Genomic DNA, 26,302 nt, shown 5'->3' on the forward strand with positions numbered 1-26,302 from the left:
TTTATTTACATCTTTTATATTATTGATTAAAATATTGAACCGGTTTTCTTTACTAGTCTGATCATGCATGAGATAAGGCAATGGCCACAAACTAGTTCAAACGTACAGTATTTCCTGCCTGTTGTGATATATTTTCCATGCTGATCTCCCAGCAGGACCAATTAGCAACCAAACCTGAGAGCACAAGTCCTCCTATCTTAAGAATATTGTGTCATACAGCAACAGTCAAAAGTCTGGACCCATCGTCTCAGTCAATGTCAGTTATCATTTTCTACATCAGAAGACAATTCATCTCTTCAGCTTAAAGCAAATAATTATGCAACACTCAAAGTAACATTAGTTGGACCGGTTTCCCAGCGTGTGTAGAGGTCATACGTGTTTTGCAGATATCAGTTTGTTGTGTCTTATGTAGCTGATGTTTCCCGATGAGAAAAAATAAGACAAATAAAACGTGGACAATTAAATTGGATAGCCAGTGGGTTCAGACTCAGGAGTCTTACTATTCCCTGGACCATGACAACACCGGCTCAAAACACACGCTAAAAGAAAAAAAAAAACTTGATTTAAAGACAAAACTGTAGCAGGAGATGCTGAAGGCTTGTATTTAAAATTATAGTTACATGCCATGTGAACGACTTTCTCCACAGTGACGTAAGTTAGCAACAGTTTCGTAAGTTTCTTTTCTTACTTTCGAAATCAGAACTTCTCTTAAGCTTTAAGAGAGTTTTGCTGGAGTTGTGCTTACCTTTGCCTCCCCGCTTTGTGTCAGGCTTACACTGTGCTCAACACGGAAGGAAACTTTAGCCACGCAGGATATCATTTTCTACTTCAAAAGATTAAAAATGAAGACAGACATATCCCTGAACCGGCCAGTCACAACCAATGCTGATTAATATTATTCAGGATTCTGTTACTGCTTTGCCTGTTTCTCATCTCAAATGCCTATTGATGCTTTCTAGCGACTACTTAGCTTTCTTTAAGGAGTTCAAATATTTGCTTTTCTTTCATTGTCATTGACCTGTTGAATATCAAATGACTGCCCCACGAATAGCAAGCCTGATAGGTTGGCATATCACTGCAGAATGCTGGTGTGCCTTATATTTTTAAGGAACTGCCAACTGTGCCACCACCATCAGCAAAGTTTAAGTTAAATATAAAGCCGTTTACTTTATACCAACAATCTGCACAACACAACAGATGGTCTTAAACGCACTAATAAGCTAAGAAATTCCACAAATTCTCTTTTGAAAATAACTGGAAACCATTCCAGGCAACTACCTTGTGAAGCCAGGTAGATAATGCCAATACTTCTGAGAAGATGGGTTGCAATCTATCCTGTCACAAGGCCACAGCTTATCAACTTGTTCTTGGCACGGCCTCATTCATCTCAAAACAGTGCAAAGGCTCTGCTTGTCTACATCACTATTAAAGATGTATTCATGGCCGTCTCCTGTAATAGATGCCGATACTCATCAGCCTCATACTTTGAGGTCCTTGAACTTCGATGAGATTTGTTATTCATAGCTTTAATGACACATAGCAGCCTTATATCACATGCTTAATTAACCACTTTGTCTTCTGTCAAAGCGGTTTAAGTTGTGACGTAATATAACTTTTATTACTGTTGTCCATCATATAAACCCTTTATTATTGGCTTTTGTACTTTACTGTTGATTTCATTTTCATATTTTAATTTGTGCCTTTTATTTACAAAAATCCAATCAAATCCACTTTATTTATATAGCACGATTTTAGCAAACAATGTTTCCAAAATACTGCACAAAAAGATAAACACAATAAATAAATAACACAATAAAAAAGATAAGTAGACAACAGAGCGATACAATACACGAAGATAAAATAAAATAGAATAAAATAAATAAAATCAAAATACTGATACAAAGTACTGACACAAATAAATAAACAGGCAGAGTGGTTACCCTAAATGTTTTTTCCTTTTCTTTTTTTTTTATCCTGTGCACACCCGTTTTTATCTTGTTTGCACGTGTTATTACGTAAAGTCAAACAAAAATACTAAAACTAACTGTCAAATTCTATATGCAAACTACAGGCTAACACAGTGTATTCAAAAATCATGTGAGACTCTGGTTACTCGCCAATAAAACCAAGTGAAAGGAGTCTTCATAGCTGCTGCAACTGGGAGCTTTTAATGATCAATGCAATCAGACATGGTCGAGGTTTACAAGAGTTCATCCAGACAATTCACCTCTTCAGCTTAAAGCAAATAATTATGCAACACTCAAAGTAACGTTAGTGGAACCGGTTTCCCAGAGTCTGTAGAGGTTACACGTGTTTTGCAGATATCAGTTTGATGTGTCTTATGTAGCTGATGTTTCCCGATTAGAAAAAATAAGACAAATAAAACGTGGACAATTAAATTGGATAGCCAGCGGGTTCGGACTCAGGGCCCTGACTATTCCCTGGACCGTGACAACACCGGCTTAAAACACATGCCAAAAGAAAGTACAGCTTAATTTAAAGACAAAACTGTAGCAGGAGATGCTGAAGGCTTGTATTTAAAATTATAGTTACATGCCAAGTGAACGACTGTCTCCACAGTGACATAAGTTAGCAACACTTTCGTAACACCGAAGTATACACTTCTCTTAAGCTGATGTTTCAGTGAGAAATAAAAACTCCATTTTAATTCGCTGGCTTCGGTGTGAATGTATTGTCCCTAATGAATAATTTCCACAGACTGCCACAGAGTACAGGCCGATTGAATCAATGTAAAATGAGAGTTTTGCTGGAGTTCTGCTTACCTTTGCCTCCCCGCTTTGTGTCAGGCTCACACTGTGCTCAACACGGAAGGAAACTTTAGCCACGCAGGATCATACCAACTCCATCTTGGCAGCGGGGGGGGATTTTTGCACTTTCAACGCTAAAATAAAACAAAACCAGACATGGTTTCATTTTTTGAAAAGCTCCACGTGTTTGAGTTTTAAATAGACGTTTGTGCATGTATTGTCTGCTCAAGTAAGCGTTATTTTGTATTTATTTTAGCGAACACGTGTTTGGACCGGTCTGCAACGGCATTACCTAATATCTGAGACGTGCGCGATGGTAACCTTCTATGATAAATAACTGTCGAGGTGCAGCAGGCGAAGGGTCATGGTTATGTAATCCAACCAGCACAACAGACTGAAAGGCAGACTCATCATAAACGTCCTCTTCAACTCAGAAAAGTTCACATGACAAGGACACGTTACACAGCACAACATGTGAAGGCTTTCTCCCTGCATGCTCATGGTGGAAGATTATTCACTTTTAAGTAGCAAAATAAAAAACATACCCTGTTATTAGTAAAAGCCATGCTAATTACCCCAAAATCCACTCAAAGGTTAACATTTTGGGAGCAGAATGACTGTTTAGTCATTTAGCTCCAGTTTTGAAGTTCTTTTTTGTTCTTTTTTTTTCTTGTTTTCTTCAATGTCTTGTTCATTTTAATGCTTGGTACAACTAAAGGTACATTTGGTTGGACAAATATAATGATAACAACAAAAATACCTTAAAAAAACAGAGTCAAGTTTTCTTGGTAATAACCAAAATCATTACCAAGAAAACCATGAAAATGTCTAGATATCAGCTCTTGAATTAAACTCTCATGAGCTATTTTTGTTGTCACCATTATATTTGTCCAAACAAATGTATCTTTAGTTGTACCAGGCATTAAAATGAACAAGAAATTGAAGAAAACAATGGTCTTATCATTTTTTCCATGACTGTACATGTTGTGGAGTAAGATACATAATATTCTCCTCTGTAATACAAGAAAGTATAAAGTAACAGTAAATGAAAGTGCTCAAGTAATGTGCAAGTAATTTAAAATTGTCAATACAATACATAAGTTGATGTTCCATTACCCCATTGGCTGTCTCTATAATTAAAGCAGCATTTCGTTGCATTATCACAACACAGGGAGGAAATAATAATTCAGTGGAACATAATAACATAATGAGATAGAATGGAATGCACTTTTCTTTTCTTTTTTATCCCTACAGGGAAAATTCACATGCCCAACTTTAACTCAACCATAAAACAGGAATAAAGAGCTGCTGCTACACATATTCAAACACATGTACGCACAAGCACACAGTGTGCAGGAGTACTGTTAAAAAAACATCTTCACAGAGGCTAGCGTGTCTGTAAAAGGATGTTCTTCACTGGATTGTTTGTCTTTTTCATAAGAAAGGCATTTTACTAATTATAACCCCAATTCTAAAAAGCTGTGATATTGTCTGAAAAAGAAATAAAACAGAAATGATGAGCTACTCATTTGTGACAAATATTCAGTGGTGGAAAAAGTATTCAGATCCAAGTATTAATACCCAACTGTGAAATTACTCCACAAGTAAAAGTCCTGCATTTAAAACTTACTTATGTAAAAGTACAAACGTCTCAGCATTACAAAGTACTTAAATTATAAGAAGTGAAAGTACTTGTTATGCAGAATGAACCCACTCATATTGTTTTTTATATGCCAACTATATTATTACATTATTTGTTTTGAGCATTTTAATTTTGTGAAGATAGGGCTCCTTTTAACTACCTAATATACTGTTATGAGGTATCATTTAAAAACAAATGTTTTATCACTTCAAATTTATCATCTTTTTCATGTTAAATCTTGACCCAAAAAGTAACTAGTAACTAAAGTTTTCTGCTAAATGTAGTGGAGTAAAAAGTACAATATTTGCCTCTAAATGTAGTGGAGTAGAATTAGTTACATAAAATGGAAATACTCAAGTAAAGTACAAGTACCTCAAAATTGTACTTGAGTACAGTACTTGAGAAAATGTACTTAGTTAAATTCCACCACTGCATATAATCAATTGAAAACTGTTGTGTCATGTTCAAACTGAAACATTTATGTTTTTGTAAATATACACTCTGGACTCAGGATTTGGTGCATTCTGTTGTAATTACCTTTAATTGTGATTTATTGGACATAAAACATTTATTTTTACATCTAATGCACATGTTGTGTAATAATAGCCATAACTACTCACTTGACAGCATAAGAACATAGAACATACTGTTAATTGGGGCAATATTGCTGAGCTTTTAATTTAGAGAGCAGCATGTGAGACAATATTTTGTGAACTTTTTTTTTTATTATCATAGTATGTATTACAGACTCTTTGATTTCTGATTCCTGCTCTTGACCTTGTGACGGACCACAGCAACAGTGGTGAAGAAGTTTCCCATGAACAGAATGAGGAAGCAAAGACCACACACACAGACCTGGAACATAGAGAACAATACATGAGTAAGCATATCATCATAAAAAATGTATAAATAGAGGGGATCAGGTGGGGTAACCAAAACTCATTATAATGTAACACTCATGTTGTCAGTAATGTGTTTCACAGTTATGAAGACAGGGGCATGTAGACAGAGTAAAAGTCTATTGACTGTGAGAGCACCGACCTGCCATTCTTTACAGTCTGGAAGCTGAGCCATTCTGAAGAGAGAGATGCTATTGAAGAGCTGCCAGAACTACAGGACAAAACACAAGCACATCATGATTTGTCTCATAAAAGAAAGAAAGGTTTGCAGCTGTGCAAACACAGCTTAAGCTGTTATTCAGAATACCGAAAACTTCAAATCATGCCTAAACACGCAGAATAATATTAAGTCTAGAATTATGTCAGCATTTTCTGTCAACCAGTCGAAACCATGACAGAGCACAATTTTTAAAGGAGGAAATTTCTCAAGTTTTGTTACAAAAATCATTCCAGTGTGACTGTACTCACATGACCGAAAAACAGGAACGGCAACAGAAACGTCAGCCCTTTCCACATCCACGACTGGAATCCCTCTAAAAACAGAGAACAGACGAGTCAACTACAGTTCATTTATATATCAATAGTCACAAATTTGCCTTAGGGGGCTTTACGGACAGTACAGCATACGACACCCTCTGTTCTTTTCAGTTCTCACTTCAGATGAGGAAAAAACTCCACAAATAAACCCCTTAACAGTGAAAAAAAAATCTACAAGTTGAAATCAAATTTTTAACTTTTACATCCAACAAGTCCTCTTAATCATACGACCACATCTGTCGTTTTTTCCTACTCTCAAATATGACCAACAGGAGCATTTCCAAAATTAGTGCCCCGACTGGTGGCAGGGGATCAATACCTCATACCTAAATGCAGACATGTGACTCAAGTCATTTTGTCCAAAGGCGTGTTTCCATTAGGTACTTTTTCCTCTAGTGAGAGGATCCGCCCAAGATCCGCCCAACTTCACTGATTCGCGGCTCAGGTAGCGGCTCAGAAATACCGGCCTCGTTTTGGTACTTTCTGAGTCGCTACTGAGCGGCGATTTCGCACATGCATGATTCATTTGCAGACTGGTGCAGACTGGACACTGAGGGGTTAACAGCTCCTGCTCTGCTGACTGTAGCTGGGAGAGACCGCTGCGGGAGGACTGGGCCGCTTTTGAGTGCTTTGGGACAGCGTTACTCGTTAAGAAGAGTAGGAACGAGTCTCCAATAACACCAGAAAAAGACGCTAAATTTGTTGCTAGTCGTTTTTTTGAAAAAGAGTCCTCTAGAAGGGTCTGACTAGTCGCTAAATATAATGACAAAGTCGCTGAGTTGGCAACACTGCTTGTCAAATTTGAACTCCGTTGGTTAGCCACTACAAAAGTACCTGCATGGGAACAGAGGTGGAGGGGAACCAACTAGTGGGCAGATTCAATATTTAAACTGAAACATGAAATTAACAGGTTTTCAGTCAAGCCAAGTTATGAGTCTTTAACTTCAAAGTCGAGTCTCAAGTCATTTATTTCTTCTTCTTCTTTTATTTATTTCTGTGAAGTTGCAAGTCATCGGTGAGTTTTGTCGACTCAAGTCCAAGTAACAATGACTTCACATCTCTGTGTAATGGTTGTAAACGTGCTGTTTGAAACACAACTCCTCAGCCGGAGTACGTGACTGACTTAAGTTAAAAGTTCCCCATTTCATCTAAAAATAGAATATTCAGTTTCAACAGCATCATCATTTTAGGGTTGAGCATCCATTTTCCATGTTTTTTTTTGATGATAACCAAAATCATTATAAAAAAAAACACATGGAAAATGGTAAGATATCAGCTCTTAAATTAACTATTTTTGTAATTTTAGTACCAGGCATTAAAATGAACAATAAACTGAAGAAAAAAATGGTAGTGTAATCATTTTTCCATGACTGTAGATAAGGGTGACAATGAGGAGCCCTCGACATGCCTGATGGCAAAAAAGACTTCCTAACTAAATATTCAGTTATGATTTGCCTGGCTGAGTGTTTCTGTATTGTGTGTCCTCGACGCGTCACTGTGTTTCTCACCCACGGTCAGATCCATGTTGTGTCTTTCTCCCAGGGCTCGAAGCCTGTACAGACATCCGCTCTGATAATAGCACTGCAGACACTGAACAAAACCTGTCAGTTCCAGATGAAAGACACATGGATCAGGCTTTGATTACATTTTGAGTAGTATAAGTATGAACTTGAATTTGAATGCATTTCTTTCTCTCAAGTGCTTACTTTGATACAAAGAGTAGGCAAGGAATTGGTTCCTGAATATCTTGTACTGGTTCCCATCTGGCCTTGAGGTGTGGAAGCAAAGAAATGTGTTATTACATAGAAGAAGAAACAACAACAAAAGAACAAAAACAAGTGTCTCTACACCTTACTCAAATCTCATTTCATTTTAAGGACTTGTAAGTTTGCTATTTCCTGACTCCAATTAGTTCTCAATGGAGTCATTAGCCAAAGGGTTCACTTACTTTTTCCACCATCACTATGAGTGTTTAATGGATGTGTTCAATAAAAACATGAAATATTATAAGTGTTTGTGTGGTATTAGGTTAAGCACATTGTGTTTGTTCATACTTGGGACTTAGATACAGATCAGATCATGTTTTATGACAAATTAATGCAGAAAACCAGGTAATTTCAAAGGGTTCACATACTTTTTCTTGCAACTGTACTGTATACTAGACCAGTTTCACTTCCCCTCTGCCACATTGTCTTGTGTATTGTGCTAAGCTCTGCATCAATTGATTGTTTGTTTGCCTGGAAGAACGGCTATTGGATTGATTGGACTCAGCCTTTGTATTCAGTAAACTGTACTTTGCTTGTACTTACTGCCTCATTGTAGAGCTTTTGGGTTCAGAGTCTCTGTACTGGTAAACCTTACAAGATTGGCGATTTCTACAGTCACGGAAAAAATGATTAGACCACCCTTGTTTTCTTCAATTTCTTGTTCATTTTAATTTCTAAAGGTAAATTTGTTTGGACAAATAATAACCAAATCATAACCAAAATCATTATCAAGAAAACCATGGGAAATGTCTAGATATCAGCACTTGAATTAAACTCTTTTGGGCTATTTTTGTTATTTGTTTGTTATATTTGTTCAAACAAATGTACCTTTAGTTGTACCAGGCATTAAAATTAACAAGACAATGAAGAAAACAAAGGTATTCTAAAAAATGTTTCCATGACTGTATGTATCGGTTCTTAATGGGTCCAATCCTTATGAAATCAGATGAATTTATTTATGGTACACTGATGAACGGAGCCTATGTTTGCATCTTTCCCTGTGGTTAGTTTTGATTTTTCTTTTTTTAATCTATATTTATTTAGTGGTTGTGGCTGATGCTGGGGCAGGATCAAAGGATAAAGAAAAGTATTGACCAAAGAACAATAAAAGCCTTTTAATACAAGCTGGTGACGCCCATGGAAACACTACCGCTGTCAACAGGAGTGACCAAAATCACACAAAGTAATAGTACTGTAGTAGTAGTAGTAGTTGCTTTAATGAATCTATATTATATATTTCTCTAACAGGAAAGCTGTGAATAAAATGTTCTTTATATGCTGGGATATTGTTTCATTGTTCCTTTATCTGTTAGGGTTTTTATCTTCTTCTACTCACCATGTCAGCATCACACCGGACAGAAAAGCTGAGACGTAGTGATGAAAAACCCACCAGCCTTTGATTCTATGATGCAAGATACATGTTTGTTATTATTTGACATTTGGGTATATATATATATATATATATATATATATATATATATATATATATATATATATATACATGTTGCAATTAAATATCCAGTGTGCAGGATTTAGGAGGCTCTGCTGGCAGGAATTGAATATAATATTCATAACATAATATAATGTTTTCAACAGTATATAATCACCTGCAGATAAGAGTCACTGTGTTTTCATTAGTTAAGAATGAACCCTTCTCATATGTAGTCCATCATGTTGCCCAACCATGTTTCTACAGTAGCCCAGAATTACAGTGGCCCTGAGAGCTCACAGAGCTGCAACTTATGAAAACACATACGCAAAACACAAGCAAATTGAGAAAACATCTTCATCAATTTGGCAACACAAGCGCAGCATTTAGGAAATGCACTGCAAATAAGAAAACGTGCTACAAATAGACCACAACACAACAGAAGTGTTTCCAGAGAACACTTAAAAATGATGCACACATCTGGACATGCTTGTGATATTATCACGCTATTTCAAGATAATTATAATTTTACGTTATAATGTGATATAAAGCATTAGCCCGCTAGCGTGCACTTGCTAGCCCGTATCAATCACATTGCAGTTAAACAAATCAAATTTTCATCAACCGAATGATACAATCAATGATCAAATGAATGATACAAGTTTTAGTTGGTCTCTCTCAACTGCACCGAGTTGGTCTTGGTCTTGCTAGCCCACTAACGCTAGCACGCTATCGTTTGCCGGCTAACGTTAGCACGCTATGATCGGCCACTAACGTTAGCATGTTATTGATCGGCCGATAACGTTATCACGGTATAATGTGAAATTATGATTATTTTGAAATAACGTGATAATATCACAAGCGTGTCCACTTCTGTTGTTTTGTGGTCTTTGCAGTGTGTTTTCTTATTTTGTTGTGTTGTGGTCTTTGCAACGCGTTTTCTAAATGCTGCACTTGTGTTGTCAAATTGATGGAGATGTTTTCTCAATTTGCTTGTGTTGTTGTCTTTGCAGCGCATTTTCTAAATGCTGCGCTTTTGTTTTCAAATTGATGATGTTTTCTTAAATTGCTTATGTTTTGTGTATTTGCATGTGTTTTCTTAAGTTGCAGTTGCTGTGAGCTCTCAGGGCCACCGAACACAATGGACAAACCAACACTGGCTCTTTGTGTTTTAAGTTGCCTGTAAGCCTCAATGCCACTTATCCTACACACTGTTTTATTAAAAAGACTGTTATCATTTTTTTCAGTATTATGGTTGTAAGGGAGGGAGGGCTGACCTGGAGCCATTGGTAATGAGGATACTTTCCCTGATGGTTAATGTACAATAGTACCACACCAGCAGGAAATTGAGGAGTGCATCAACAACTCTACAGTCAGGGACAAAAGACAAGTGCTGGAATTAGACAAACAGTACATGCTGTGACCATGTAATAGGCTCATTATAACTGCTGAGGATAAAGCAGCTATGATGTGCGATTTGCCTCTTTACCTGTAGCTCACAAAGAAATAACAAATGAAGGAGAAGAGCAGCAGGAGGACTGTGAGGTACAACTTGAACTTTTCATATTCGTCTTTGTAGGCAAATCTGACAAGGACATACAGTATAAGACATGTTATAAATGAAAAGGTTGGCCAGGGAAATGTTTCATTACATGAAATAAGGAATCTTTTTCAATTATTTTAAAGTGCTAACTTCAGGTTGTGTGTTGAATTTCATTGCTTACTTTGCCTGCTTGCTGAGAAGAGTGACATTCACGTTGCCAAGAACAAGACGGAGGTACAACCTGCAAGGTAAAACAATCATATTATTTTTCTTATATAACTATGAATATATAGTAAACATGTAATTAATCACTTTGTATGTACAGTCATGGAAAAAAATATTAGAGCATTGTTTTCTTTATTTTCTTGTTCATTTTAATCCCTGGTACAACTAAAGGTACATTTGTTTGGACAAATGTAAAGATAACAACAAAAATATCTCATAAGAGTTTAATTTAAGAGCTGATATCTAGACATTTGGGTTTTATTGAGAATAACCAAAATCATTATCAAGAAAACCATGTAAAATGTTTAGATAGCAGCTCTTGAATTAAAGTCTTATGAGCTATTTTTGTTGTTCTCATTATATTTGTCCAAACATATGTACCTTTAGTTGTACCAGGCATTAAATGAACTAGAAAGCAAGGAGAAAACAAGGGTGGTCTAATTTTTTTTCCCATGACTGTATATAGAGCAATGCCATTATGTTATTAAAAAAAAAAAAAAAGGTCATCACCCATTTTTCTTGGGAAGGAAAGCTTCCATTTCAAAGAAAGCATTTGGTCGTGTCTTTATCTTCTTATTTATTTCATCCAAGGTCTTTTCATCTTCATCAGATGGTCCTTTGCTGCATCTGATGAATGATATACAAACAGGTTACAAATTAAAGAGAAGAAAACCAGACAAAAGAGTGGAGAAACATGTCAAATGCTTCAGATGCTTCTGTGCACCAGGGCTGTATGTGTGTGTGTGTGTGTGTGTGTGTGTGTGTGTGCGTGCGTGCGTGCGTTTGCAGACACACTTTTTCACAAGGTCTGACACCTCCCTCAGCCTTGTACGCTGTCTGGAAATAGAGGAAGAGCAGTTGTTTTGTAGTTTGGAAATTTCCTGCAGCTTTTGTAAGTACAGTCTGTGTGTTTCCTGGAAGAATAGAACATGTGGTTTCATCAATAAACTAAGAAAATGAAAATTGCATTTTCTTTTCTTTTCTTTTCTTTTTTTTAAATACTACAATCTGGAGCATATGCTAGTTGTCATGAAAACCAAGTATTACTGACATGATGGCTGATTTACATGAAGGATCTTAAAAAACATGAATCATGTGGTTTGAGTTACACAACAGCAAACAAACAGTATGGTTTAACATGGTTTATACAACTGCTCTGTGTGAGTAATCTGATACTTTCAGCTGATTTTGGTCCATTTCTTACCTGAAGTTGCTGATACTCTTCTTCCAGACATTTCCACTCCTCCAGAACACCTCCTAAACCTTGAGGCATTTTGTGAACACTTTCTTTCACACTACACTGACAGCAAACCCAGATCAACTGAAAATAATAACCAGTTATGATTGTTTAACCACCTAGAAATTACTTGCACGCTATGTTGAAGTGTTTCCCTTCAGGGTGTGTATATCTCATATCTCCGTAGACGGTTTATTGCATAAAGTGAACTTTGACTGGCGCAAATGTGCAGAGATTTTGACTTGGACATTGTTCTGTGGAAATTATCTGGTTAGCACATTGTTAAGTTATCACTCACAGAGCTGATAGGTTCATACAATGCAGAGACTAGAGGTCTGTATTTTTTTCAGTTGTCACACAGCTCCCTGCTAAGCTGTGCTTTCATGCATATTATACCTTCTTTACACTCACACATATTTTCTTTGTCACTTATAAAACTGCACTTTGGCAACATCTGGTGGACAAAAAGGACTTAATTTGTAATAAACTAATTTTACCATGAAGACTGATGTAACGTTTTGGTTGTTGTAATTTGATGGCACAATAATTAATTTCTTTAAAATGATCTAAAAAATGCTATGAGTTTTTTTTTTATTGTAAAATCTGCAGATATAATTGAGTGACAGCAGTCAATCAGAGTACTTTCTTGACACAATACAGTTCCCCTTAAATTAAACTTAAAAATGAAAACTTGAAAAAATGAAAATACACAAAAAATACATTTGTTGGCCTCTTTTTTACAGTCATATTATTTTTGAGACAATATGTCATTATTTTGAGAAAGTTTCTCATTAGTTTGAGACAATAAGCAGAGGTGAGAAAATTATTCAGATCTCTTACTTAAATAAATGTACTAACACCACACTGTGGAATGACTCCACTACAAGTAAAAGTCCTGCATTCAAAACTTACTGAAGTAAAAGTACAAAAGTATCAGCATCAAAATGTACTTAAAGTATCAAAAGTAAAAGTACTCATTATGCAGAATGAACCCACTCACACTGTTTTATATATTCCAATTATATTATTTGTATTCATGTATTCATGTAAGCAGCATTTAATTTTGTAAAGAAAGGGCTCATTTTAAATACTAAATGTACTGTTATGAGGTATAATTTAAAAACAAATGTCTAAATTTATCATGTTTTCATGTTAAATCTTGACCCAAAAAGTATCCAAAGCTGGCAGCTACACGTAATGGAGTAAAAAGTACAATATTGCCACAAAATTTAGAGAAGTAGAAGTATAAAGTTACATAAAATGGAAATACTCAAGGAAAGTGCAAGTACCTCAAAATTGTACTTAAGTACAGAACTTGAGTAAATGTACTTAGTTACATTCCACCACTGACAATAAGTCATTATTTCGATTAGGCCTAAGCCATTAAACCTCTAAGGGTAACTAAGATAGGATAAGATAAGATAAGATAATACTTTATTTATCCCGCAGTGTGTAAATTCAGTCGTCACAGCAGCTTAAGATACAGACGGGGGAGTTACAAAGAATGTTCAAGCTAATTTGCATATAAAAAACAGACATTATAAACATACTTAAATATGCCTACAGTAATATAGAATATACAGTATTAAACAGTACACATTATGTACATAAAATACTTACATGACTGCTATTGAACGCAAATGTGTGATACCAAGTCTGAGATACATTATTTTCTGAAAGTTTCTCATCATAATGACCTAAAGTACTGAGGTTCATTTACCTATGTTCTTTTTATTTATTCTTTATTTTTTTCAGTTATCATTTCTAGAACTGGTTGACAATGTACAACCCTGATTCACAAAAAATTGCCATTTTCTTAAATAAAAGTTAAATAAAATATATTTTTCAACATATATTCAATTGAAAAGACAATAAGGTTAAGTCAATATGTAATTAATGTTAAAACTGATATACTTTTTTCTGTGAATTTACACTCTGAAGTTGATGCATTCTATTTCATTCACTTTTTTCTTAGCATCCCAATCTTTTTGGAATTGGGGTTGAAAGATATTGAGCGCTAATTTGTGATACCAAGTCTGAGATACTAGATCATTATTTCCTGAAAGTTTCTCATCCTAACGATTAATAGAACCTTTTTGCTTGTTTGTTTGTTTGTTTTGTTGTTTGTTTATCATAAGGCTACGATCATTTTTTTCTGGCGGAAATGAGTTTATATTGACTTTTATTCTGAAATATTCGGGCGGAAATGTCGCTGTTGCTCCTTTTAATGGAGCACTGGCCTGCGCATGCGCAGACAGCTGAGAGCGGCCGGTGAATGTTGTTGTCAGACAGCTGTGGGGTGTCAGAGGAGCTCAGTCCATCAGTTTATCTTCTCACAGAGTACCATCTTACTCTTACATAGGTTAGTCAACACCAAGAAGCAAATATAACCTTAACAGTTTGATGAAAAAGGTAAGATATCATTTTTGTCTCCAGCTAACGTTAGCCGAATTTAGCTAGTTCGCTATCTTCAATATGCCGGTTAACGTTATTTTTAGTTGGTAGTTGTTGCAACTGTGTATTGTTCATGAGAAAAATGTCCTTAACGGCAGGGAGTTAATATTGTCTGAAAGTTAACCACTTCTCTGAAAACACAGCTCAAAACTGCCTCACTTGTAATGAATGAGAGACTGAGTAGACACAGTGACAATACAAGCTGACATTTAAAATATTAAATATTTTTTGAGCAGCTGAAATGTGCTGTCTTTGGCTTTCTGTGACCTCTGATGGCAGGATTATTTGCTCTGCAGTGATAGTCTTTTTATGACCGAGCATAATTGTGTAATAGCTACAGTGAAGGAAAAAATAATTTGACCAGTTTTTCTCTTCAATTGTTCAAATGTTCATTTTAATTTCTGGTACAACTAAAGGTACATTTGTTTGGACAAATATAATGATAACAACAAAAATAGCTCATAAGAGTAAGAGTAATAACCAAAATCATCATCAAGAAAACCATGGAAAATGGCTAGATATCAGCTCTTAAATTGACTCTTATGAGCTATTTTTGTTGTTATGATTATATTCGTCCAAAATTTAAGAAAACAAGGGTGGTCTAATATTTTTTTTCCATGACTGTATCATCACATTGTGCCAGCTGAGAGGCCCACACTATCCTGTATATCACACAGAGTTTATATGGGTAGTTGACACTTATAATTTGTATGAATTTAAATGTAATACTATGGGGTTATGAATGTTGGTCAGGCTAAGTAAGCAGCTTTAAGATCTCTCATTAACCGCTGCTCCTTTATTTAATCAAGTGGGAAATACTTATTATTAGTGGCAGCTCTGCGCTCACTGTTGTTGAAAGCTATTTTTTTGTCTGGACAAAGACAGATATAACTAGTGAGTTTGTTAAAATCCTATTTCTCTGTTAATATTGACTTTCATTTGCTTGTGTTTGTTTTCCAGCAGACTGATAGAAGATGTGTGCTGCTGTGTATGTCCTGTCAACAGTAACGGGCTATGTGCTCACCTCTGCCCTGCTGCTAAAATGCCCAAATCTTCTGTACCGGAAGAAGCGAGAGACATTTCTGGGCAGGCACATTTCCCATCGTGGAGGTTAGTTAGTGACACCCACTTTGATTTCAATATTTGTCATGTTTGATTTTTTTTTCTTTCTCTCAAAATACCACTAAAGGCAAAAATGTTGCATTACAATTAGGGCTGGGCGATATATCGATATATATATATATCGATATATTTTTAAATGTCATATGGAATTAGACCGTATCACATATATCGATATAATTCAAATTTGCACTGTGATCCTTGCTCCAGGCAAGCTGCAGCTTTTATTTAAGATATTTTTTTTTATTTGAATGTGCACTTTATGGAGCTTTGATTTAAAAAAAAAAAAAAAGGTACTCCTGTTGTTGTACAGTATTTATGTTCACTTAAATAAACAGTTTCAATAAAACTACTTGTGACATGTCATATTTGGCTTCGACTTTGACTGAACATTTGCTCTCACTTTGCGATAAAAATATCTGGATATATATCGTATATCAATATTCAGCCAAAATATATCGGGATATGACTTTTGGTCCATATCGCCCAGCCCTAATTACAAGTTCCTCACTGAATTTTCAACTTATGGTTTAGGGATGACACAATACCATTTTTTTTCAGGTCTGATACTGATAAGGCAACCTTAAGTATCTGCCGATATCAATCTGACTCCGTCTTTGTTTCTGAAACACGACAAGCTGCTAAAAAATGCTAAACCCATCTAAAGACTTCATGCTCAAATCTAACTGTGAAACTACTACTCCCCTAAAGGAAGAAATACATTGACCACAACATTACCTCAATATAACACTAACTGTTCACGCAGGTCACCCAAATTTGAGTGAAGCATCTACATGATAGTTAAGGTTTATGGATTGGATCGGATTATCTTTTTTTTTTAATCTTCCAAAATCTGATCCAGTGATTTTGGCCAATATTTGCCCAATACGATATTGAATATTGGGTCGGTACATCCCTATTATCGTCAGCGATTGACTGATACAGAACATACAGAACTAAGGTTAATTTTGCTGTTTATGTTTTTTTATGTATTCTTTATTTTCTCAGTTATCATTTCTAGAACTGGTTGACAATGTTCAACCCTGATTCCCCCAAATATGGCTACTGTCTAAAAGTTAAATAAAATATTTCTTTTCAACATATATTCAATTGAAAAGACAATAAGGCAAAGTCAATATATCTTTAATGTTAAAACTGATAATCTTTTTTTCTGTGAATTTACACTCTTAGAGTAACTTTTTTACTCATTATCCTTTTGGAATTGGCATTGAAATACATTGTATGTATAATACAATAATAATAAATTGGTCAGGCCCAAAAGTTTAGAATATGGCCACTGTTCAGTGTTTGGCTACTGTATTCCTCTCTGCTGAGGCTGTTACCATGTAGTTAATAGATTTGATTTGCATGATTTTGATAATATGGCTGTTTATTTATAACTGTGCTTCCATCAGACAGTAGCCTGAGGGCAGTGTTCCAGCTGTGGGTCCCACAGTAGAACATATATATAGAAAGGAAAACTGTACCATGCTGAATGTGTTAACTTTTTTCATTGCAGGAGCAGGTGAAAACCTGGAAAACACCATGGCAGCTTTCAAGCAGTGAGTAGAAAAATTAGTCACAGTGACAAAGCTCATTCTTTTTGATTACTGCATGTATGTGTGAAACATAACTGCTGCTTGTTCTTGTGATTGTGGGCAGGTTGTGTCATCTGAGCTTGTGATACTGTTGATTTGAAAGCCTCACATGATAGGCTGCTAAAGTGGTTTCTAATTGATTTATGGATTGAGCAGTTCACTGCTTTTGTTAAATGTGTATGTGATAAAAGTCAATGGAACCTTCCAAGTATAGTAATAAATACAGTGTGTACTGTGTTTTCATGCAGTGCTGTGGATCTTGGCACAGACATGCTGGAGTTGGACTGCCACCTGACAAAAGATAAAGAGGTAGTGGTTTCACACGATGCCAGCTTGCAGAGGGCCTCTGGCATCAACGCCCGCATCTCCGACATGTGCTACGCTGTGAGTTAATGCTCGCTGATATCTTCCCATTTGTATAACTGACAGAGGAATAACTACCCCTTGAATATTTTCTGATCTCCCTCCAACTTATATATCGACAACCTACAAAACAGAAAATGTTTATTTTTCTTTACACTTTCTTAATTAGATTTTAGAGAAACTCAATCAATAAATACCTTTATCAGTACACAGACATACACAGGAAGGATAAAAAAATAAATAATAATACATTCAAAAATAAAAAATACAATAAGAAATTATTTGAAATAATATACAGTGAAAAAAATGATTAGACCACCCTTGTTTTCTCGAATTTCTTGTTCATTTTACTGCCTGGTACAACTAAAGGTACATTTGTTTGGACAAATGTAATGATAACAACAAAAACAGCTCATAAGAGTTTAATTTAAGAGCTGATATCTAGACATTTTCCATGGTTTTCTTGATAATGATTTTGGTTATTATCAATAAAACCATGGAAATGTCTAGATATCAGCTCTTAAATTAAACTCTTATGAGCTATTTTGTTGTTATCATTATATTTGTCCAAACAAATGTACCTTTAGTTGTACCAGGAATCAAAAATGAACACTCAACATAAAACAAAAAGGAAAATCTTAATGATAATTTAAGTAATCAGATAATTGTTACTATGGAAAACCATGGAGCTGTTTTTCTATGAGTGGGTCCCTTTTAGTGTTTGCTAACATGCCAGAATATGCTGCAATATACCAAAAAAAGGCAGGGAAGAAGAAGCCTGTATGCTAGTAAACTTGGATGTAAACAATGTACGATTTAAAGTACTTAAAAAAAATTTGCTTTGCAATTGTTTTATGGAAAAAACCAATGCAGTTTGTTAGACTTGGGACAAACATCACTTTTGTCTGACGACAAGAAAACTCCACAGGGCTTCTTTAACATATAAAACACCACATATGTTTGAATTGAATCCTCAGACAACAGTTGCACGTTGTTTATTGGCTTCTGTACATTAGGCAACAGCATTGATGAATCATGTGCCTTTATCAGGTGAGGTCCAAACCGAGTCACCTCATATGTCACATGATGACCTTTTGCCTTGATACAACACTGATACTGCAGAAAATCAATGGCTCACTTTGGATTACCAAAATAATGTTTGTGGAACTGAAGACTTGGTTCAGAGTTTCACTGCTCTTTGGCCTCACAGTACAAAGAAGAAGTTCTTTACATCAATCTTATTTTGACGTGTCCTTCCTGTCTCTTTTATATTGGCATTGTCATTCATCTGAAAGCCCTTAGTCACCTTCGTCACGCCTCCTCTGGATATGGGCTGATCCGACACACTCTGTCTATTGGTTGTTTTTATTGTCTGTTCACCACTGACTGCTGTTTGCTTTTTGCAGGAGCTCCCTCCATACCTCTGCAAGCTGGGTGTAACTTTTCAGAGAGGTGAGCACCACATACTGATGTCATTACTACAAAGCGTTTGAGAGATGTGTGTTTGTGTACAAGAACAAAAGACAGACTTTGATGACGTCACAAAGTAGTGTGGGATTATGGGAGTTGTTGTCTTCATTGTTTAACAGTCGATATTGCTGATAAAAATCTATCTGACATGACTCAAATTACTGCATTAAAGTTAACTCACGTTACATTCATTTACCATTTTATTCTAATGAAATGGCCACAAGTTAACATTAGCTAGTGTATCATTAACTTGCTAACCTACCATTAGATGAGCTGACCTCCCATAATAACTTAAAACAACTTCATGAGATTGATTAATGTTGTTGCAATGTTACCGTACACATCAGTTTGGTGGCTGGCATGAGCTACTCGTTATAGTAGCACATTGAAGTAAACTGACCTTAAGTAAACTAGTGTCCTTGCTAGGTTTCTGTTGGGTGTGAGAAAACTTGCTTTGCTGCATGGGGTGATGAGGGAACTATCCATTGTTATTAAGTTTATCTGTTCTCATTAAATTAATCAGCAAAAAGGTGGTTGTGCTCAATGCCAACCTCCTTCTGATGTTGTAATTGCAAATTTGAAACTGGAATCTTAACGTCTTTGTCAGTATCACTGAATACACTCTGGTATATAAGCTCTGTCCCTTCAGCTGAAATAGATTTGACTCTGTTATATTAGTAATGTACTTAAATATTACTATTGTTATGTTTTAGCCCTTTATTAAATATACAAAAGACAACTTCTTGTTATATTATCACTTATTTCTTCTTTTTTTAGCAAGGAAATAGATAATTCTCACCACACAGATAACCTTTTTTTTTAATTTTACAAGCTGCTGGCCCCAGTTTAAATGATGAATAAACTTGGACCGTTGTGCCCTCACTCACCATGTTGAGTATAATCTGAACCAGACTGTGTGTTTGACTTGTCCTTGTCTGTGCAGAGTGTTTCTGCGAGGGCGGAGAGGACAAACGCATCCCTCTCCTCAGGGACGTTTTTGATGCATTTCCTAACACCCCTGTCAACATTGACATCAAGGTCAACGACGACACACTTATCAAGAAGGTGTGTGTGTCTCCTATTTTTTTCTCTTAGTACTTTAACCCTTTCATAAAACAACTCACTGTGTTTCTCTCTCTCTCTTTTGTTTGCCAATTTTACACGCCATGTTGAGTTTACTGCAGTTGCTAAATAATGACTTTAAAATTCTTGCAGGTCTCTGAGCTGGTTGTTAAGTACGACAGAGAGCATCTGACGGTCTGGGGCAACGCCAGCAACCAGATTGTAAAGAAGTGTTACAAAGAGGTACATACAGTAATGGAAAAAATGAGCCCACCCATGTTTTCTTCAATTTCTTGTTCATTTTAATGCCTGATACAACTAAAGGTACATTTGTTTGGACAAATTTAATGATAACAACAAAAAAAAACTCATAACAGTTTATTTTAAGAGCTGATATCTAGCCATTTTCCATGTTTTTCTTGATGATGATTTTGGTTATTATCAAGAAAACCATGGAAAATGTCTAGATATCAGCTCTTAAATTAAACTCTTATGAGCTATTTTTGTTGTTATCATTATATCTGTCCAAATAAATGTACCTTTAAGAGAAAACCTTTCAAGAAATTGAACAAAACAATGGTTTAATATTTTTTAACATGACTGTACATGAAATGCAGTCCAGTCAATATCTCTTAAAAACACTTGCTAAGAGGATGTTAGCATGAATAACAGCATGAATAAGGGGCCACATATAGGAGAAACTGTGCAGTTTTCAACACAACTTCTAAATATTTCATATACTGTAGGTTTTTCAGTGTTGAGTAAATTTCAGACATCACTTATCACCATCTGTGACTGCATTAAATCTTTGTTTGTGTTTTGCAGAACCCGCGTATTCCGGTGTTGTTCAGCCTTCCCCGAGTATTACAGCTGTTAGGCCTCTTCTATACTGGTCTTTTGCCCTTCTTTCCCCTCAAGGAGCAGTTTCTAGAGATCCCCATGCCTTCTATTGTCACCAAGTAGGTATACACACACACACACACACACACACACACACACACACACACACACACACACACACACACACACACACACACAGAAATATAAATGGGATTTAAATTTCAAGAAGAAATGCACTAATAGAGCTTTAGGAATAAAAAATAGCTTCTAGGAGATGTTCAGCATCAACCATCAGTAACACTCTACAGGATGTGGTTCTGGTTTATCATGAAGATACAGCAATAACACAACACCAGAGGTGACCAGTATACAAATACACAACATTCACACTTTCTTGGCTCACATGTATTTACTACATGTTGTCTTCTCTGTTTCTGTTATCTGGGTCAGAATTTTGTTTGAAACATGATCTCACTTACTAATGAAGTCATTAAAGGAAACATTCACACACTCTGCCTAGGAGAGTGTGAGTTAGTGGATTAAACTGGATCAGGGTCACATAGAGCAGATTATACATGCCGTACATTCATTAAGGATTAAACTGTTTCCTTTATTACACTTCTGTTTAGGCCACTACAGTATTTATGTTGCACTAAATAGATGCTTTATACTAATCCTCCTCTCAATCTCTCTTACTCTTTACTGTATGTACATATTTTAAATGTGCTTCCACAAGGTATTATGTGATTAAGCGTTGCTTGCTGTGTACATTTTCTCCCAGCATACTTAATTTATGTCCACTTTAGTTAAAGATTTCCTTATTTTCCTAGAATGTATTATTAGTGTTTGGGCTGTATTTGACCACTTTGAATTTACCTCTGCGGATCATTTTGCACCTCCAATAACTTGTGAAGCAAAGGTGAAAGAGCACTACTGATGATAACAATTTCCTGCTACTTAGCACATTTGAGAGGAATTTGTGTCAAGTCTGACTGTGGCAACTGATTTCTGATACTTTTTTCGGTGTGATTTTGCAGACTAAGAGATCCCAGCAGATTAACTAAGAGTCAACGAATCATCGCCTGGCTCGCAGACACGTAAGTCACAAATTTGTCTGAATATTTTAAATCCCTCTGTTGCCATTATTTTAACCCTCTGAACCCAAAAAGCTGCCAGCGGCTTTGGAAGGCATGTTTTTAATCACCAAAATTACACCATTCATCATAGCCAGAAACTGTTAATAAAACAAATTATCATCATATTTTCACATTTCTGATTGTCAAATTATATGTGATCAATGCTGCAGTCAGGAGAAATAAACCAATTTAAGCTTAAAATACTGATATTTCAGCAAAATCACTACATTTCTATCTAAAATGTTTTTACTTATAAATTATGATAGACTCAGCTGAGATAAACGTGATGTGACAAAAATTCAGTCGAACTTTGACACAGAGCTAAGCAAAGATTGTAAAAGTGTAAATCGTTCAATATGTAGAGCCCCCTTTTCTCATTATTGGTAACACTTGAAATTTAGCTTGGGTTTATTTATTTTTATGGCATTTTGACGGTGTTACCCTGCCCCATCTCACTACTTCTAGCCCTGATTGTGTTGTTTTCATAGAGATATTTTGCAGAGAAAAACAAGGCCACAGTGAGTAAAACATGACTGGAGCAAAAAAACTGCCCTGAAACTGCATTGGCCTCAGAGGGTTAATATCAAAGAATTTGTGTCTGTAGCTGTAACTTTAAATCTGTTTACTTGTATATTTGTGTTTTTTCATTGTATTTATGTTTTAATTTGTGGCTACCATTGCGTATATCTATTTTCTTGTCTGTCCAGGGACACTGGGAAGAACTCTAATAACTTAATATAGAATAATACACACATTATACATTACTGTGTGACCCTGATTAATATAGAACCTGTGCAACTAAACCTCACTCTAGCTTTGCTATACTTGCAGTTTCTCCCTGCAGATGAGTGTTTTTTTTCTCTTGCAGTTTGCTGATGAGGAAAGCTTTGTTTAAGCATCTAACTGCCAGGGGAATACAGGTAAAGCTGCCATTACATAATGTCTATAGTAGTCCTCATAAAGGAGAAAAACCTGTTTCTCAAAGCTCAAAGCTTGGAGGTTTTTTTTCATACAACAGTGTATCCAGTGTTGATATGTACATAGCTTAGAGCAACTAGGGACATATATAGAATCTTGTTATGGGTTAAGTTGACTGTATTGACTTTGCTTCCAAGAATAACTGGAAAAACTATCTGCAGGGTCAACGAGCCTGTCTGCTCACTGAGTTCTGTTTGTGTAGTTGTCACACTGTTATGCCTGTAGTTAAGAGCAGTTACTGGGAAATGTCTATGGTTCCAACAAGTTCAAAAATAGCCCGCTAACACTGCTGTTAGAGTACAGAAGCATTCTTTGTCCTCCGCTAAGTGATGTCTGTGTGCTTTTTAACCGAGTCCTGCATCTGGTTTCAGGTGTACATTTGGGTGCTGAACGACGAGGAGGACTTCCAAAGGGCATTTGACTTGGGAGCCACAGGTGTTATGACAGATTTTCCCACCAAGCTTAAAGATTTCTTGGATAGGAATGGCATTTCTAAACCCCAGTGACCTGCCAAACTCTACCTCACCCCCCACCAGCACCAATGATTATCCTTCGACCTAACTGACCTGCTTAAATGACCCACCCACTCCCAAGTGCACCCACTTTCACTGCATGCATTCCAGCAAGGCTCTTCTCACACTGTGTTTCATACTTGATAGAGATCGCTGTCATGCACCCTGCACTGATTTGAGGAATCAGTTGTACTGGTGACACAAACTTCTGTTTTCAATCATATAAAATACTCTTAATGGGACACTGCAACTGCTACATATTATTATCTCCTTTGAGTTGTGTTTCTTGCATGTTCTTTGTTCCCCTCGCTGGATACCCGAACACACAGAGAGTGTTACGCGGCTAATTAAATCCACACAACCTTTTTAAATATTTCAATAAAATAGGACAAAATGGGAATTGAAATATAGTGTTTGCAAGTCTCATCAGCCTTGAATTTCATAATAGAATAATAGCTACTGACTTGGAAATTCTTTTACAGAAAACATGTTATTTTGGCCTTTTTTTATGCTTTCAAGTAAAAGACAGTTATGGTTCAAGTACTGTGCTATTTAAAACACCAGCAGATGCAGTTTGATGTTAATATCAGAGCATCCTTACAATGTTTCCAATTCCATTTTTTTTCTTCATTATTGCAGTCAATTAGCACATGCAATAAATACACATCTTTGCAGCTAAGAGATGTTTTTTGCCTGATGCAGTCATAAATAACAGGGTGCAGCAGACACAAGTTTCAAATGAGCAGTGTGGGTACTGAGGTCGTTCCACTGCTCCATATTTTCGATTCAAAGGCACATTTAGTTGAACTATGTACTAAAAAAATACACTTTTTTTGTGTGTTGTTTTTTAAAGACAATGTGTTGTATGTTTCAATGCTGTGTTTATGTCTATTTATGTGTAATTGTTATTGCTAAGTCTCCCCTGATTTTCTTCTGGATCAAATGAAATGACTGAGGCTAACTGAATTTGTCCACTAAAGAATCTGAGAAAGAATTTTTTGCACAAAGTGAAACTTCATCTTGTTCATTTTAGTAATGAGCTGAACCTTTTTCACCTATGTTAATGTAAATGTAAACAGTATTGACCTTCATATTTGAGATGTATGAGCAATTTCAATATATGAGCTTTAAAGTGTATTTGAAATACAGCAGGAACACAGATACACGTTGACTGATTGCATCATTGCAGTGACGTGAAATATAAATGTATTAAGGACTGCGACTCTTTACCAAGCTCTCGCTGCGGGTGTCACAGTTTAAAAGTGTAAAGATCATTAGGATTATCATACCACTGATGTTTTCTAATCCAAACTTGTGACCACACAGTGAGGGTCAGGACTGAATGTACTATTGGTTGAATGTACTTGATATGTTTGGTGTTTTACAGTCAAAACAGTATTGCTGTTTTACTGTTGTTGTTTGGCATTTTGTATTCGTGCTGTCACAGAGTGGTTTTTCATGAGTGAAATGTGCACGTGTCATATTACAGATCTTGCATTAATGAATATACTTTAGGATGTTTTGATTACATTACCTGTGGTGTATTGAGTATAGTTGTTTTGCATGGCTAAATGAACATTTGTTAAACTGTGTTGTGCTTGAATGTGTTGTGACTTTGACAGAACCAGTTTGTGGGACCTGGCTGCCTAACAAGATGCCTTACCCCACATGAAGTATGCCATTTGATTAGAAAAGTACATTTCTATCAATATCAAATATATATATATATATATATATATATATATATATATATTTGATATTGATAGAAATGTACTTTTCTATAATATATATATATATATATAAATAAAACAGTGTGTATGTATGATAAACAATGTTTTGGACCACTCTGGACAACAAATGTATGACATTTCATATTGATTAATATTAGGTAACCACCTACAGGCTGTCAGGAGGTGGCGCTGTAGACTGAAGGTATTTTATACGTTTATACTGTGGTGGGAAAGTTAATGATGCTGGACATGTTTTGTTACATAAAAAACATCCTTGCAGACATTTTTCTAGTCATTTTTACAGGAACCAATGGGGCCTTTCTGATCTTCCCCTTGCTTGACGTTCTTTCATAAAACTACACTCACATGGAGCTTGTAGTGTGCATTTGAGATAATTCAGTAAAAATGTGAGTTTCCAGGGAGATTATTGGTCGCTGATTTCTCCCCTCGACCAATAAGCTCAGTGTTGCTATGCCTTATCAGTTTGCTGATTGGTTGATACAGCTGTCATTTACTCATAATGTCAACGGCCAGTGCGATTACTGCCAAAGATGGTCAATTTGACGGTCAAGATAATTCACGTCCTTCGGCGTGTTTTGACCTGTCCTGATAACGGTAAAGTTTTTGCAAGTAGGTTACAAGTACTGATCAAGTAAGTGGTTCTCTAACCACCAAAAAATATGTGTTGTGACTATAGCAACCATAAGACATTTGTACTTTTGGATAAAGGAAGCACGGTTAGAGTAGACAGTAGAATTCGTACAGCAAGAATCAATGTTTACAAAAATAAAAGCTATAATTAATGGTGAAGTTATACCGTTGTCACGATACTCACACTGAGCATACATGACACAGTGTTTTCATACACAATATAGCCAGTATTTCCACGTATTAGAATCATTTTAGCAACAGGCGTCTTAAGTCAACCTGCTACACGTCTAAATGAAACATGAAACGCTTCAGCTAGGGGTGGCTGATAAATACCAAAGTAACA

General features: G+C 35.9%; 3 protein-coding genes across 6 annotated transcripts in view; 1 reads left to right on the top strand and 2 right to left on the bottom strand.

Moving 5' to 3' along the window:
* porb (P450 (cytochrome) oxidoreductase b) overlaps window positions 1–2,924 on the bottom strand; it is a 34,961-nt gene extending 32,037 nt beyond the window's left edge. Inside the window, exon 1 of one of the 2 annotated variants that reach the window (XM_059331069.1) lies at window positions 2,784–2,924. Coding sequence is in view for 1 of the 2 variants with exons in the window: in XM_059331068.1 (XP_059187051.1) it covers window positions 746–820 (75 nt within the window). In the remaining variant the exon portion in view is untranslated. Of the gene's footprint in view, window positions 1–745; window positions 836–2,783 lie in introns of those variants that run through there. The other variant, XM_059331068.1, reaches the window with a different exon arrangement.
* Window positions 2,925–5,079: 2,155 nt separating this feature from the next.
* Window positions 5,080–12,082, bottom strand: LOC131970326 (ion channel TACAN-like). Its single transcript, XM_059331695.1, has 12 exons — window positions 12,014–12,082; window positions 11,605–11,723; window positions 11,320–11,436; window positions 10,766–10,825; window positions 10,531–10,626; window positions 10,319–10,408; window positions 8,949–9,014; window positions 7,553–7,614; window positions 7,355–7,447; window positions 5,778–5,842; window positions 5,452–5,520; window positions 5,080–5,265 (listed from the first exon to the last, which is right to left on the bottom strand). Exons 1-12 carry the CDS (start codon window positions 12,080–12,082, stop codon window positions 5,152–5,154), a joined length of 1,020 nt encoding a protein of 339 aa, XP_059187678.1. The 3' UTR covers window positions 5,080–5,151.
* A 2,235-nt stretch (window positions 12,083–14,317) lies between these two features.
* Window positions 14,318–25,240, top strand: gdpd1 (glycerophosphodiester phosphodiesterase domain containing 1). 3 transcript variants are annotated; one of them, XM_059332060.1, is made up of 11 exons: window positions 14,318–14,458; window positions 15,461–15,610; window positions 17,139–17,181; window positions 17,466–17,601; window positions 18,987–19,032; window positions 19,994–20,115; window positions 20,266–20,355; window positions 20,938–21,071; window positions 21,990–22,049; window positions 22,957–23,008; window positions 23,438–25,240. In XM_059332060.1, exons 2-11 carry the CDS (start codon window positions 15,475–15,477, stop codon window positions 23,570–23,572), a joined length of 954 nt encoding a protein of 317 aa, XP_059188043.1. In that variant the 5' UTR covers window positions 14,318–14,458; window positions 15,461–15,474; the 3' UTR covers window positions 23,573–25,240. The 3 variants fall into 3 exon arrangements, with proteins under 3 accessions (XP_059188043.1, XP_059188045.1, XP_059188044.1); XM_059332062.1 differs by having other exon boundaries at window positions 17,466–17,526; XM_059332061.1 differs by having other exon boundaries at window positions 15,464–15,610.
* The last annotated feature ends 1,062 nt before the right edge of the window (window positions 25,241–26,302 follow it).

Source organism: Centropristis striata, chromosome 4 (genome assembly GCF_030273125.1).
Source record: "Centropristis striata isolate RG_2023a ecotype Rhode Island chromosome 4, C.striata_1.0, whole genome shotgun sequence".
Lineage (NCBI taxonomy): Eukaryota > Metazoa > Chordata > Actinopteri > Perciformes > Serranidae > Centropristis > Centropristis striata.

Bases quoted from the DNA above. Each gene is read 5' to 3' on its own strand.
- gdpd1 (XM_059332060.1), top strand. From the start codon at position 15,475: ATGTGTGCTGCTGTGTATGTCCTGTCAACAGTAACGGGCTATGTGCTC. The intron at 19,033-19,993 runs GTGAGCACCACA...TTGTCTGTGCAG, and splicing joins GGGTGTAACTTTTCAGAGAG to AGTGTTTCTGCGAGGGCGGA. The intron at 21,072-21,989 runs GTAGGTATACAC...GTGATTTTGCAG, and splicing joins ATGCCTTCTATTGTCACCAA to ACTAAGAGATCCCAGCAGAT.
- LOC131970326 (XM_059331695.1), bottom strand. From the start codon at position 12,082: ATGCCTCAAGGTTTAGGAGGTGTTCTGGAGGAGTGGAAATGTCTGGAA. The intron at 11,724-12,013 runs GTAAGAAATGGA...CTATTCTTCCAG, and splicing joins AAGAGTATCAGCAACTTCAG to GAAACACACAGACTGTACTT. The intron at 7,448-7,552 runs GTAAGCACTTGA...TGGAACTGACAG, and splicing joins TGCCTACTCTTTGTATCAAA to GTTTTGTTCAGTGTCTGCAG.